Source organism: Protobothrops mucrosquamatus, unplaced genomic scaffold (assembly GCF_001527695.2).
Source record: "Protobothrops mucrosquamatus isolate PMUCROS unplaced genomic scaffold, P.Mucros_1.0 scaffold2210, whole genome shotgun sequence".
Taxonomy (NCBI): domain Eukaryota; kingdom Metazoa; phylum Chordata; class Lepidosauria; order Squamata; family Viperidae; genus Protobothrops; species Protobothrops mucrosquamatus.
The window spans coordinates 1-14,848 of record NW_015388302.1 but is presented as its reverse complement, the minus strand read 5'-3'; the positions used below and the strand labels follow the sequence as shown (position 1 = coordinate 14,848).

The following is a 14,848-nucleotide window of genomic DNA, read 5'->3' as shown; positions in this document are numbered from 1 at the left end:
GGATACAGTGACTTGCACTCATGTTTCGGTTGACTGCATACCCAATGGAACCTTGGAGAAGGAATCTTGTAATTCAACAGAAAACGAGAGGAAATGGATCCGGCCTGATGCCGTCAGCAAGTGTACCTGGGAGCTTGGAAAATCTCCTTCTGAATCGCCCCATCACCATGCTACATTGTAAGTCAGCGGTTCTCAACCTGTGGGTCGCGACCCCATTTGGGGTCGATCGACCATTTCACGGGGGTCGCCAAGCAAGGCTGTCCACCATTTTTTTCCCCTTTTCCAGCGGGTGCCTTCCCTCCCTTGAGATGGGCCAGCTGGTGGTCGGCCTGCTCCGTCTCTGCCGCTTGCCAGCTACGCCTCGGCCAGCGCAGGGGGCGGAACCACGCATGCGCGGCGCTCCCGGGCAGGAAAAGTCCTTGACTTACGACCGGTTGGGTAGTCCTCGACTTACGACCGGTTTAGTCCTCGACTTACGACCGGTTTAGTCCTCGACTTACAACCGGTTTAGTCCTCGACTTACGACCAGTTGGGGGGTCACGGCATTAAAAAGGTTGAGAACCACTGTTGTAAGTGGTCGTTCAGTCAATAGACGGGTGGAGGCAGGTGGCTTTTTGGAAGGTGGCTTTTATTGTAAGTCCGCTATTCAGTTTGATCCATTCTGATGTTAGTTGGGGATAATGAACTTAGGATTGTTCTCCAATAATATTGTATATCTCTTTCTGCTGTAGAACAAAGACCCCAAAAATTATGTCAGATATCCTCAAAAAAATTGGAGACACTCCCATGGTGCATATCAACAAGATTGGAAAGCTCTGTGGCCTCAAATGTGAACTCTGTGAGTATTTTTATAGTGATGATTACTTGGAATTGTAAACATAAACATTCTTAACATCAGTATTATCAGTAAGGGAGCCCTGAATTTAAAAGGACCAAATCAGTCAGGAATTTAGTAGACTTTGTGATTTTCTGTTATTTCTGAACTAGGAGGCTATTTATGATATTATCATGCTTTAAGTGCAGCAGATGGAAACTGACCTAGTCACCTGATTCTCCACTCTGCATATTGCTAGTGAGGCTTAAAACCCTAAATCATATAAGAACAATTTAAGACATTGCATGAGGTGCGTGTTGGATAGAAGGAAAACCTGGGAAAGAAGAAAGAGAAATAATGCCTTGGTAATACCACATTTGGAATACTGCATCCAGTTTTGGTCACCACAATGTAAAAAAGATGTTGAGACTCTAGAAAGAGTACAGAGAAAAACAGCAAAGATGATTAGGGGACTAGAAGCTAAAACATAAAGAACGGTTGCTGAAATTGGGCATGTCTAGTTTAATGAAAAGAAGGACTAGGGATGACATGATAGCATTGTTCCAATATCTCGTTGGTTGCCCCAAGGAAGAGGGAGTCAAGCTATTTTCCAAAGCACCTGAAGGCAGGACAAGAAGCAACGGATGGAAACTAATCAAGGAGAGAAGCAACCTAGAACTAAAGAGAAATTTCCTGACTATTAGAACAATTAATCAGTAAAACAACCTGCCTCCAAAAGTTGTGAATTCTCCAACACTGGAAGTTTTTAAGAAGAGATTGGACAGCCATTTGTCTGAAATGGTATAGGGCTTCCTGCCTGAGCAGGGGGTTGGACTAGAAGACCTCCAAGGTCCCTTCCAACTTTGTTATCCTGTTCTCAGTTTTTCAGAATGAAAATAGTTATGTATATGTCTGGCTTGGGGTCTGAGCTTATAGAAGAGGATTGTCAGACTATGTAGTTGCTTATGGAAGGTACAGGATATTGGGCTAATCCAAATCCAACTTCAGAATTGATTCATCAGAGGCTATTGTTTAGTCCAGTATTCAGTTAGGATATGCATAGGATATGCATGCATATCTATGTACATTAGATATCTGTGCAGATGTTCGGGTATGTCTTTTCTTAGAATATGGATAGATGAAATGGCATTTGCCAAATCCCTTGCAGAAGGTTGATGGGCTTCTTTTTCTTGGTTCTTCGGAAACAAATCCTACTTTAATTGTGGTATTCAGTGGCCAAATGCGAGTTTTTCAATGCTGGAGGAAGTGTGAAAGACCGAATCAGTTTACGAATGGTGGAAGATGCTGAAAGAGATGGGATTCTGAAGCCAGGAGATACCATTATTGAACCAACTTCAGGAAATACAGGTAAATACATCCATTTGATCTGTGGTATAAAGAAGTGAGTGGAATGGGATGCATTTTTCTGAATAGGGTCATTCTCCTGCCCCTGGCCTCGTCAAAAAATAAGACTAATTTTTAAAAATGTAAGGAAGTGACTGGAATACTGAAGTATTAAAAATGAATAATGCAAGTCTCCGTTCTAACAGAACTGAATACTAAACACCGTTGTATCAAGTTTTACAAATACTCAGGAGGGGAATAATTGTTTTGCTTATCAGTTTTTAAACACTATACATTTCCAGTCTGCTAGATGATTAATGATTTGACTGAGCAAGTCAAACCATCCATTTGCGAAGGAACGGGGGAATGTTAAAGTGGTGCATACACAGTTTAGGATTATCATCCCATTTAGCCATGTAGGTAGATCAAGAAAAAAAACATACGGATAGGTGGAAGGGTATGGAAAGTCTGCCTTATAGCTCAGCTGTCTCTTTCTATTTTTAGCATTATGGGACCTAGCTGGTTCATAATGGCAGGACATAAAGCAGCTCTGGAATAGAGGCTCTCAGGTCGTATGTTTGGCAGCATTATCATACCTTGTTAGGATGGTGATTTTATTCATTAGTCTTTCTCCCTAACATACAACTGGGAACAGGTAGAGTGATATCTTTCCAGAGGTTTTGTACCACATATCCCATTAGTATCAGCCAGAAGGATTAACAGGGAGTCTGGGAAATATATGGAGGATACTAGATGGTTTATTCTTGGCATACACAGTACTGAGCTAGATCAATCAATAGTTGTTTGGTTTAAGCTTATTGCCTGGGTTAGGCTAGCTGCCTATATTTAAGTATAGAGTTTCAGAATATAAAACAAATGTATGGCTTTTTTTAGTGACATTTTTCTTGGTTGCAGGAATTGGACTGGCCTTGGCAGCTGCAGTGAAAGGATACCGTTGTATCATTGTAATGCCAGAGAAAATGAGCATGGAAAAGGTCAGAGCTGTTTATCACTGAGTGATCAACACATGGCTGCATTAGTTTACTGAGGCACCCTAAGTCAGCAGTGCTGTGTGTGAGAAAGCTTGACTCAGCTTGCCATCTTAACATTTAATAAGGTTTTGCTTGAGTTTTGTTAATGGAGCTAAAATATCCGATCTGACATTTGGTTTTGAATTGGCTCCAAGCCTGTAACCATTTAATATTCCAGTTGCATAAGCTTTCCCTGTGCACAGGCATAGACATTATGGCTAATTTTGATGGTTTTTCTCCAATAGGTGGATGTGCTACGTGCCCTTGGGGCTGAAATTGTGAGGACTCCAACAACTGCCAGATTTGATTCTCCAGAATCACATGTTGGAGTGGCATGGAGATTGAAAAATGAAATCCCCAACTCCCATATTCTGGATCAGGTAAATTATTGAACATGAAAAATGGCTTCACCATGGAGAATAGCTTTTTTTAAAATGTATTCATGCACTGCCAATATAAAGCAGAAAAAAATGCTCATATATTAAGAAATAGAATTAGAGGAAAAGGCACCTATCTTACAGGGAGCAGGTAGTTTATTGTCTGAACTTGGATGGTGGAAACATGCTATCTTCTACTATCCATTGATTCTTTGTGTCTCTCCCTGCAGATCATCGTAGGCCAATCATTGCTTAGATCGTAACAAATTAATAGGGGTGAAACTGGTTGCTATTCACTTGTTCGACTGGTTTCAAGTGAACTTTTGTGCAACCTCTTTCTCTCAGATGGACTTTCTTTGTAGGATTTTAGCTATTAAAAAGGAGACACTCTTGGCAGATAAGAATCAGCAGAATAAGTAATCTTTTTTCCAATATAATACAACAATGCAGATATAAGGGGAGAGGAGGGAAGAGAAAAAAGGGAGGGAGCGAGGAAGGAAGGAAGGAAGTTTGTGCTCTTGATAGTTGAGTTTAGAATGGTTTTCTTTTGATATTTAGTAAATTAATGTTAAAAGCATTACTTTATTTTCTTGTTTTCTGATGCACTGGTTTTCAATTTTTCCACCAGGAGGTTAATATAAATAATAAAGCTACAACAAAACATAAAAATAGCATTGATATAAAAAAAGCCAAAGGAAATAAAACAAGTCGAGCCATTTAAAATTCACTGGGGGGGGGTTGTCTGTGTGTGTCTATGTGGTATATCTTGCATCTGCATTATTTCTGAATCATATCTGCATTGCTACTGAGCTGGTCAACCTGTTTGTTGATCCTACATTTTCTCCTCTCTCTCTCTTTCTCTCTCTCTTTTTTTTTTACATAGTACCGCAATGCCAGCAACCCCTTGTCGCATTATGACACAACAGCAGAGGAGATTCTTCAGCAGTGTGAAGGTACATTTTATGCTTTACAAACACTTCTGTCCTAGAAATGGGAGCTTCTGGGAAATGGAAGCTACGTTGGGAGAGATGGATTAATACGAACACGAGAGCGTTCAGTCCAACAGACAACTTACTTTGGCAAATAATTTGTGGGACTCGTCCAGTGGCCAGGTTACTTCCACACACAACTTATTTTAAGAGGTGGAATGAATAAAGATGTAAAAAGAATGCACAAATCTTAGATCTGGACAATTGTCGAAATTCCTAGATTGTTTAAAACAGATTTAAGAACCATAGATTTTCCAAGGTAGAATATGTTCTGCAATCACAATAGCCCAAACCTGCAAAATAGTTGTCTAAAGCCTGTACTGTAAATTACCTGTACTATGTGTGTGTGTGTACACACACATCTGTATAAGTCAACATAAATCTATATCAAAGCAGCTTCTTGCTAACCCTACACACACATACACAATCCACAAATCAAAGTTTTATCATCTTCCTTTCTCTGCTAAATGTTATGAGTTTATCATGAACAGAGGGCTTTCTTAAACCTCAACTAGCCTTTTGGGGCAATATTCAGTTGAGTACCTGTATAGCTGTGCTTTGAACCTCAGACTGAGTACTCCCATGGTACAGGTGACATTTTTCTATAACTGGCAGCCTTTGTTTACGATCTTGCTTTGGGGCAAAGAGGAAGGCTGTTGCCTGAGATTCCCATATTGGCATGGCCAATAGACTGGATTGGTTCTGTGGGTGGAGATGCCCCATTCATGCTACAGCTTTTGGGGCCAGGAGATCTTTCCATTCTTGCCTCATTTATTCTTAAAGTAGTACTTGTGGGCAGCAGGTTCAGTTGAAGCCTACTTAATGAGATAGTTGCAACAAGTGTACATGCCAACCATATGTACAGAAGATGTATCTATGATACCCCTATTGCATGATCCAGACTGAAGAGATGGCAGAATACCAAAGAGTACTGAAGAAGCTTTATAGCTCAACAAGAATTTGGATTTGGTTTACACGAGATACTAAACCCCTTATTATAGCTTGGTATGTTGTATGAAACAGGAGCCTGAGTTTCTCATAGGCAGTGGCCAATTTAGAAAATACATCAGGCATTTTCTTTAAACATTACTAAAAACAGTGTGAGGACATGGGTTGGGGAAGCCATGCGTATCTTGAAATATGTGACTTTGGGGTGGTGTGTGTGTGTGTAGGCTCAGTATGTTTTGGAAAAATAATCCAGTTACAGCTGTTACTCACTTAGTCACTATCTTGGTTAGTGACCGTTCGCAAGTCAACAATAATAAACAGTAATAAAAAATTAAGTTCCCAGCCAATGCCTGCATTTACCACCAAATTTGCAGTGTCTACACCGGTACTTGTGGTTGCCAAATGAAGAGAGGATATGTTAATTCTGTTACTAACCGGAAACCAGCAGAGGGAGCTCCTACACAATAAGTCCTATTTTGCTTCTATGTAAGACAGAGCAGAACAGTGCTTTGAAAATAAGTCAGAAGAAGCACTTTGAACCTTACACAGGTGCCCAGACACTTTTTTCAGGTTTCCATGTGAGCCTGAAAGAAGGTGTTGCTTTTTTAAAACTTGTCCTAGTGTTATTGAATGAATTCCTTAAGCAGCAGCATCTGTTTTCTCTGAGTCACTCAGCTTGAAAAATATCGGGCTCCTTTCATGACCAGCAGAAGGTTCTGCCTTCATGCATGGTCCAAAGCGCTTCTTCAAAATAAATTTTAAAGTGTGTCCACCTCTAATGTGAAGCAATTCTTAGATTATTTAAGGGAAGCCGCATCTAGAATACTAATCTTAATTTTAGTACTTTAGGTATTGGGGAAATTGTTTTAAACTTCATGTTGCAGTTTAAATTAAATAAGATGCATGGAGATGTTTAATAGATGAAAGGAGAGAGACTCAAGTGTCTTTGAACAAATCCAAAATAAGGTTAGACGTGTCAGGGAAATGAGATACTGTAAATACAAGCTTCTTTTGCAAAAGAAATCGACCAAGAAATTAGAAGATGGATCTTTGCAACTTATGTTAGCGACTATAGGAACTTTCTAGTTGCAGCCTAAGAGTTTTGTAGCTAAAAGTGAAGAGTCTTATGGCACCTTAAAGATAACCTAATATATTATTGCATAAGCTTTTGTGATCATTATTCCATGAGATGCAGAGAATGCAGTCCTTGGAAAGGAATATTATACATCCCCTAAGCTGTTGCTGGACAGGAGGAGAGAAAAGAAAGAAATCATATGAGGAGAGGGTAGAGTTTTGAGTAGGCGAAACGTTCATTTTTGCATTTACAAGCTGATGATAAAATGCGATGCAATAAAGACGGACTGCTGTATCAATCAATGTTAATATAATTGCCACAATTNGGATACAGTGACTTGCACTCATGTTTCGGTTGACTGCATACCCAATGGAACCTTGGAGAAGGAATCTTGTAATTCAACAGAAAACGAGAGGAAATGGATCCGGCCTGATGCCGTCAGCAAGTGTACCTGGGAGCTTGGAAAATCTCCTTCTGAATCGCCCCATCACCATGCTACATTGTAAGTCAGCGGTTCTCAACCTATGGGTCGCGACCCCATTTGGGGTCGATCGACCATTTCACGGGGGTCACCAAGCAAGGCTGTCCGCCATTTTTTTTCTCCTTTTCCGGTGGGTGCCTTACCTCTCTTGAGCTGGGCCAGCTGGTGGTCGGCCTGCTCCATCTCTGCTGCTTGCCAGCTACGCCTCGGCCGGCGCAGGGGACGGAACCACGCATGCGTGGCGCTCCCGGGCAGGAAAAGTCCTCGACTTACGACCGGTTGGGTAGTCCTTGACTTACGACCGGTTTAGTCCTCGACTTACGACCGGTTTAGTCCTCGACTTATGACTGGTTTAGTCCTCGACTTATGACCGGTTTAGTCCTCGACTTACGACCGGTTGGGGGGTCGCGGCATTAAAAAGGTTGAGAACCACTGTTGTAAGTGGTCGTTTAGTCAATAGACGGGTGGAGGCAGATGGCTTTTTGGAAGGTGGCTTTTATTGTAAGTCAGCTATTCAGTTTGATCTATTCTGATGTTAGTTGGGGATAATGAACTTAGGATTGTTCTCCAATAATATTGTATATCTCTTTCTGCTGTAGAACAAAGACGCCAAAAATTATGTCAGATATCCTCAAAAAAATTGGAGACACTCCCATGGTGCATATCAACAAGATTGGAAAGCTCTGTGGCCTCAAATGTGAACTCTGTGAGTATTTTTATAGTGATGATTACTTGGAATTGTAAACATAAACATTTGCATTCTTAACATCAGTATTATCAGTAAGGGAGCCCTTAATTTAAAAGGACCAAATCAGTCAGGAATTTAGTAGACTTTGTGATTTTCTGTTATTTCTGAACTAGGAGGCTATTTATGATATTATCATGCTTTAAGTGCAGCAGATGGAAACTGACCTACAGTCACTTGATTCTCCAGTCTGCGTATTGCTAGTGAGGCTTAAAACCCTAAATCATTTTAGAACAATTTAAGACATTGCATAAGATGTGTGTTGGATAGAAGGAAAACTTGGGAAAGAAGAAAGAGAAATAATGCCTTGGTAATACCACATTTGGAATACTGCATCCAGTTTTGGTCGCCACAATGTAAAAAAGATGTTGAGACTCTAGAAAGAGTACAGAGAAAAACAGCAAAGATGATTAGGGGACTAGAAGCTAAAACATAAAGAACGGTTGCTGAAATTGGGCATGTCTAGTTTAATGAAAAGAAGGACTAGGGATGACATGATAGCATTGTTCCAATATCTCGTTGGTTGCCACAAAGAAGAGAGAGTCAAGCTATTTTCCAAAGCATCTGAAGGCAGGACGAGAAGCAATGGGTGGAAACTAATCAAGGAGAGAAGCAACCTAGAACTAAAGAGAAATTTCCTGACTATTAGAACAATTAATCAGTAAAACAACCTGTCTCCAGAAGTTGTGAATTCTCCAACACTGGAAGTTTTTAAGAAGAGATTGGACAGCCATTTGTCTGAAATGGTATAGGGCTTCCTGCCTGAGCAGGGGGTTGGACTAGAAGACCTCCAAGGTCCCTTCCAATTTTGTTATCCTGTTCTCAGTTTTTCAGAATGAAAATAGTTATGTATATATCTGACTTGGGGTCTGAGCTTATAGAAGAGGGTTGTCAGACTATGTAGTTGCTTATGGAAGGTACAGGATATTGGGCTAATCCAAATCCAGCTTCAGAATTGATTCATCAGAGGCTATTGTTTAGTCCAGTATTCAGTTAGGATATGCATAGGATATGCATGCATATCTATGTACATGTAGATATCTGTGCAGATGTTCGGGTATATCTTTTCTTAGAATATGGATAGATGAAATGGCATTTGCCAAATCCCTTGCAGAAGGTTGATGGGCTTCTTTTTCTTGGTTCATCGGAAACAAATCCTACTTTGTGGTATTCAGTGGCCAAATGCGAGTTTTTCAATGCTGGAGGAAGTGTGAAAGACCGAATCAGTTTACGAATGGTGGAAGATGCTGAAAGAGATGGGATTCTGAAGCCAGGAGATACCATTATTGAACCAACTTCAGGAAATACAGGTAAATACATCCATTTGATCTGTGGTATAAAGAAGTGAGTGGAATGGGATGCACTTTTCTGAATAGGGTCATTCTCCTGCTCCTGGCCTCGTCAAAAAATAAGACTAATTTTTAAAAATGGAAGGAAGTGACTGGAATACTGAAGTATTAAAAATGAATAATGCAAGTCTCCGTTCTAACAGAACTGAATACTAAACACCGTTGTATCAAGTTTTACAAATACTCAGGAGGGGAATAATTGTTTCGCTTATCAGTTTTTAAACACTATACATTTCCAGTCTGCTAGATGATTAATGATTTGACTGAGCAAGTCAAACCATCCATTTGCGAAGGAATGGGGGAATGTTAAAGTGGTGCATACACAGTTTGGGATTATCATCCCATTTAGCCATGTAGGTAGATCAAGAAAAAAAAACATACGGATAGGTGGAAGGGTATGGAAAATCTGCCTTATAGCTCAGCTCAGCTGTCTCTATTTTTAGCATTATGGGACCTAGCTGGTTCATAATGGCAGGACATAAAGCAGCTCTGGAATAGAGGCTCTCAGGTCGTGTGTTTGGCAGCATTATCATACCTTGTTAGGATGGTGATTTTATTCATTAGTCTTTCTCCCTAACATACAACTGGGAACAGGTAGAGTGATATCTTTCCAGAGGTTTTGTACCACATATCCCATTAGTATCAGCCAGAAGGATTAACAGGGAGTCTGGGAAATATATGGAGGATACTAAATGGTTTATTCTTGGCATACACAATACCGAGCTAGATCAATCAATAGTTGCTTGGTTAAAGCTCATTGCCTGGGTTAGGCTAGCTGCCTATATTTAAGTATAGAGTTTCAGAATATAAAACAAATGTATGGCTTTTTTTAGTGACATTTTTCTTGGTTGCAGGAATTGGACTGGCCTTGGCAGCTGCAGTGAAAGGATACCGTTGTATCATTGTAATGCCAGAGAAAATGAGCATGGAAAAGGTCAGAGCTGTTTATCGCTGAGTGATCAACACATGGCTGCATTAGTTTACTGAGGCACCCTAAGTCAGCAGTGCTGTGTGTGAGAAAGCTTGACTCAGCTTGCCATCTTAACATTTAATAAGGTTTTGCTTGAGTTTTGTTAATGGAGCTAAAATATCCGATCCGACATTTGGTTTTGAATTGGCTCCAAGCCTGTAACCACTTTAATATTCCAGTTGCATAAGCTTTCCCTGTGCACAGGCATAGACATTATGGCTAATTTTGATGGCTTTTCTCCAATAGGTGGATGTGCTACGTGCCCTTGGGGCTGAAATTGTGAGGACTCCAACAACTGCCAGATTTGATTCTCCAGAATCACATGTTGGAGTGGCATGGAGATTGAAAAATGAAATCCCCAACTCCCATATTCTGGATCAGGTAAATTATTGAACATGAAAAATGGCTTCACCATGGAGAATAGTTTTTTTTTTTAATGTATTCATGCACTGCCAATATAAAGCAGAAAAAATGCTCATATATTAAGAAATAGAATTAGAGGAAAAGGCACCTATCTTACAGGGAGCAGGTAGTTTATTGTCTGAACTTGGATGGTGGAAACATGCTATCTTCTACTATCCATTGATTCTTTGTGTCTCTCCCTGCAGATCATCGTAGGCCAATCATTGCTTAGATCGTAACAAATTAATAGGAGTGAAACTGGTTGCTATTCACTTGTTTGACTGGTTTTAAGTGAACTTTTGTGCAACCTCTTTCTCTCAGATGGACTTTCTTTGTAGGATTTTAGCTATTAAAAAGGAGACACTCTTGGCAGATAAGGATCAGCAGAATAAGTAATCTTTTTTCCAATATAATACAACAATGCAGATATAAGGGGAGAGGAGGGAAGAGAAAAAAGGGAGGGAGCGAGGAAGGAAGGAAGTTTGTGCTCTTGATAGTTGAGTTTAGAATGGTTTTCTTTTGATATTTAGTAAATTAATGTTAAAAGCATTACTTTATTTTCTTGTTTTCTGATGCACTGGTTTTCAATTTTTCCACCAGGAGGTTAATATAAATAATAAAGCTACAACAAACATAAAAATAGCATTGATATAAAAAAAGCCAAAGGAAATAAAACTAGTCGAGCCATTTAAAATTCACTGGGGGGGGGTTGTCTGTGTGTGTCTATGTGGTATATCTTGCATCTGCATTATTTCTGAATCATATCTGCATTGCTACTGAGCTGGTCAACCTGTTGATCCTACATTTTCTCCTCTCTCTCTCTTTCTCTCTCTCTTTTTTTTTTACACAGTACCGCAATGCCAGCAACCCCTTGTCGCATTATGACACAACAGCAGAGGAGATTCTTCAGCAGTGTGAAGGTACATTTTATGCTTTACAAACGCTTCTGTCCTAGAAATGGGAGCTTCTGGGAAATGGAAGCTATGTTAGGAGAGATGGATTAATACAAACACGAGAGCGTTCAGTCCAACAGACAACTTACTTTTGCAAATAATTTGTGGGACTCGTCCAATGGCCAGGTTACTTCCACACGCAACTTGTTTTAAGAGGTGGAATAAATAAAGATGTAATCTTAGATCTGGACAATTGTTGAAATTCCTAGATTGTTTAAAACAGATTTAAGAACCATAGATTTTCCAAGATAGAATATGTTCTGCAATCACAATAGCCCAAATCTGCAAAATAGTTGTCTAAAGCCTGTACTGTAAATTACCTGTACTGTGTGTGTGTGTGTGTACACACACACATCTGTATAAGTCAACATAAATCTATATCAAAGCAGCTTCTTGCTAACCATACACACACACACAAAATCCACAAATCAAAGTTTTATCATCTTCCTTTCTCTGCTAAATGTTATGAGTTTACCATGAACAGAGGGCTTTCTTAAACCTCAACTAGCCTTTTTGGGCAATATTCAGTTGAGTACCTGTATAGCTGTGCTTTGAACCTCAGACTGAGTACTCCCATTGTACAGGTGACATTTTTCTATAACTGGCAGCCTTTGTTTATGATCTTGCTTTGGGGCAAAGGGGAAGGCTGTTGCCTGAGATTCCCATATTGGCATGGCCAATAGACTGGATTGGTTCTGTGGGTGGAGATGCCCCATTCATGCTACAGCTTTTGGGGCCAGGAGATCTTTCCATTCTTGCCTCATTTATTCTTAAAGTAGTACTTGTGGGCAGCAGGTTCAGTTGAAGCCTACTTAATGAGATAGTTGCAACAAGTGTACATGCCAACCATATATACAGAAGATGTATCTATGATACCCCTATTGCATGATCCAGACTGAAGAGATGGCAGAATACCAAAGAGTGCTGGAGAAGCTTTATAGCTCAACAAGAATTTGGATTTGGTTTACACGAGATACTAAACCCCTTATTATAGCTTGGTATGTTGTATGAAACAGGAGCCTGAGTTTCTCATAGGCAGTGGCCAATTTAGAAAATACATCAGGCATTTTCTTTAAACATTACTAAAAACAGTGTGAGGACATGGGTTGGGGAAGCCATGCGTATCTTGAAATATGTGACTTTGGGGTGGGGTGTGTGTGTGTGTGTGTGTGTGTGTGGAGGGCTCAGTATGTTTTGGAAAAATAATCCAGTTACAGCTGTTACTCACTTAGTCACTATCTTGGTTAGTGACCGTTTGCAAATCAACAATAATAAACAGTAATAAAAAATTAAGTTCCCAGCATATTTTGGTTTGGAGAAGATGGATAGATTATATTCAGAGAAAGTATGAAATGAATAATTATCATATTGCTTTTGATTAAATTTTTTATTATTTTTATTTACTTACTTTATATATTATATATATTTTATATTTATGTTTATTATTGTATATTAGAGTTAAAAGTATGTTAATATTTGATTGTATTATGTTTTGGTAGTTTTATTTAGATTTGGGATGTTATGTGCTTATCCCTGTATTCAGTTCTGGGAAGTCCGGGGGGGGGAGGGGGGAAGGGGATGAAGGGGGTAGAGTTATATAAAATTTGGTGTATTAATATGTTATAGAGAAATAATGTAATTTTTTTCCTTATGAAGAGAAGGTGGTCGGCTAGTACCCCCAAACTGCATCCGAAGGTTGAGGAAAAGAAGGAGGTGGGATGTGTAGGGTAGTTGGAAGAGAAAGAGGAGAGAGGTGTGGGTAGGAGGGGAGGAAAGGAAGAGGGAAGTACCGTATATACTCGAGTATAAGCCGAGTTTTTCAGCCCATTTTTGGGGCTGAAAAATGCCCCCCTCGGCTTATACTCGAGTCAACGTCTTGAAGCAGCTGCTGCTGCCGCCGCCGCCGCCAGGCAAGCCACGGCGGCTCGCCGCTCGCTNGCCAGACGCCTCGCGCGAAGGGGGGAGGCCTGGCGACGCTGCGCCCTGACGGGCGCTCACCGACAGGTCTAGGGAGGCCGAGACGGCCAGGGAGGAACAGCCAAAATGCCCCCTCGGCTTATAAGCGGGTCACCAATTTTTCCCAGTTCTTTGTGGGAAAATCGGTCCCTCGGCTTATATTCGGGTCGACCTATACTCGAGTATATACGGTAGGTAGGAAGGGTGAAAGAGAGGGTGGATGCGGGGGGTGGGGACTGCCGTTCACCTTTGAAAATATGATATTTAATAGGTTTTTTTTAAAATGATGTGCACCATATTTGTATTAAGAATTTGTTTATTTGAAAATTAATAAAATTTGTAAAACAAAAATTAAGTTCCCAGCCAATGCCTGCATTTACCACCAAATTTCCAGTGTCTACACCGGTACTTGTGGTTGCCAAATGAAGAGAGGATATGTTAATTCTGTTACTAACCGGAAACCAGCAGAGGGAGCTCCTACACAATAAGTCCTATTTTGCTTCTATGTAAGACAGAGCAGAACAGTGCTTTGAAAATAAGTCAGAAGAAGCACTTTGAACGTTACACAGGAGCCCAGAGATCTTTTTCAGGTTTCCATGCGAGCCTGAAAGAAGGTGTTGCTTTTTTAAAACTTGTCCTAGTGTTATTGAATGAATTCCTTAAGCAGCAGCATCTGTTTTCTCTGAGTCACTCAGCTTGAAAAATATCGGGCTCCTTTCATGACCAGCAGAAGGTTCTGCCTGCATGCATGGTCCAAAGCGCTTCTTCAAAATAAATTTTAAAGTGTGTCCACCTCTAATGTGAAGCAATTCTTAGATTATTTAAGGGAAGCCGCATCTAGAATACTAATCTTAATTTTAGTACTTTAGGTATTGGGGAAATTGTTTTAAACTTCATGTTGCAGTTTAAATTAAATAAGATGCATGGAGATGTTTAATAGATGAAAGGAGAGAGACTCAAGTGTCTTTGAACAAATCCAAAATAAGGTTAGACGTGTCAGGGAAATGAGATAAATACAAGCTTCTTTTGCAAAAGAAATCGACCAAGAAATTAGAAGATGGATCTTTGCAACTTATGTTAGCGACTATAGGAACTTTCTAGTTGCAGCCTAAGAGTTTTGTAGCTAAAAGTGAAGAGTCTTGTGGCACCTTAAAGATAACCTAATATATTATTGCATAAGCTTTTGTGATCGTTATTCCATGAGATGCAGAGAAGGCAGTCCTTGGAAAGGAATATTATACATCCCCTAAGCTGTTGCTGGACAGGAGGAGAGAAAAGAAAGAAATCATATGAGGAGAGGGTAGAGTTTTGAGTAGGCGAAACGTTCATTTTTGCATTTACAAGCTGATGATAAAATGCGATGCAATAAAGACGGACTGCTGTATCAATCAATGTTAATATAATTGCCACAATT

The 14,848-nt window shown here is 40.0% G+C and overlaps 2 protein-coding genes across 2 annotated transcripts; both read left to right on the top strand.

Annotated features, from left to right (window-relative positions):
• Window position 1: 1 nt before the first annotated feature.
• LOC107295077 (cystathionine beta-synthase-like) lies at window positions 2–4,554 on the top strand (the record flags this gene model as incomplete). Its single annotated transcript, XM_015824369.1, has 6 exons — window positions 2–177; window positions 732–838; window positions 2,048–2,182; window positions 3,074–3,153; window positions 3,435–3,569; window positions 4,450–4,554. Coding segments are annotated over 6 exons (738 nt in total), but the record flags the coding sequence as incomplete, so codon positions are not given.
• Window positions 4,555–6,901: 2,347 nt separating this feature from the next.
• Window positions 6,902–11,445, top strand: LOC107295076 (cystathionine beta-synthase; the record flags this gene model as incomplete). Its single annotated transcript, XM_015824368.1, has 6 exons — window positions 6,902–7,080; window positions 7,659–7,765; window positions 8,980–9,114; window positions 10,008–10,087; window positions 10,370–10,504; window positions 11,376–11,445. Coding segments are annotated over 6 exons (706 nt in total), but the record flags the coding sequence as incomplete, so codon positions are not given.
• Between the last annotated feature and the right edge of the window lie 3,403 nt (window positions 11,446–14,848).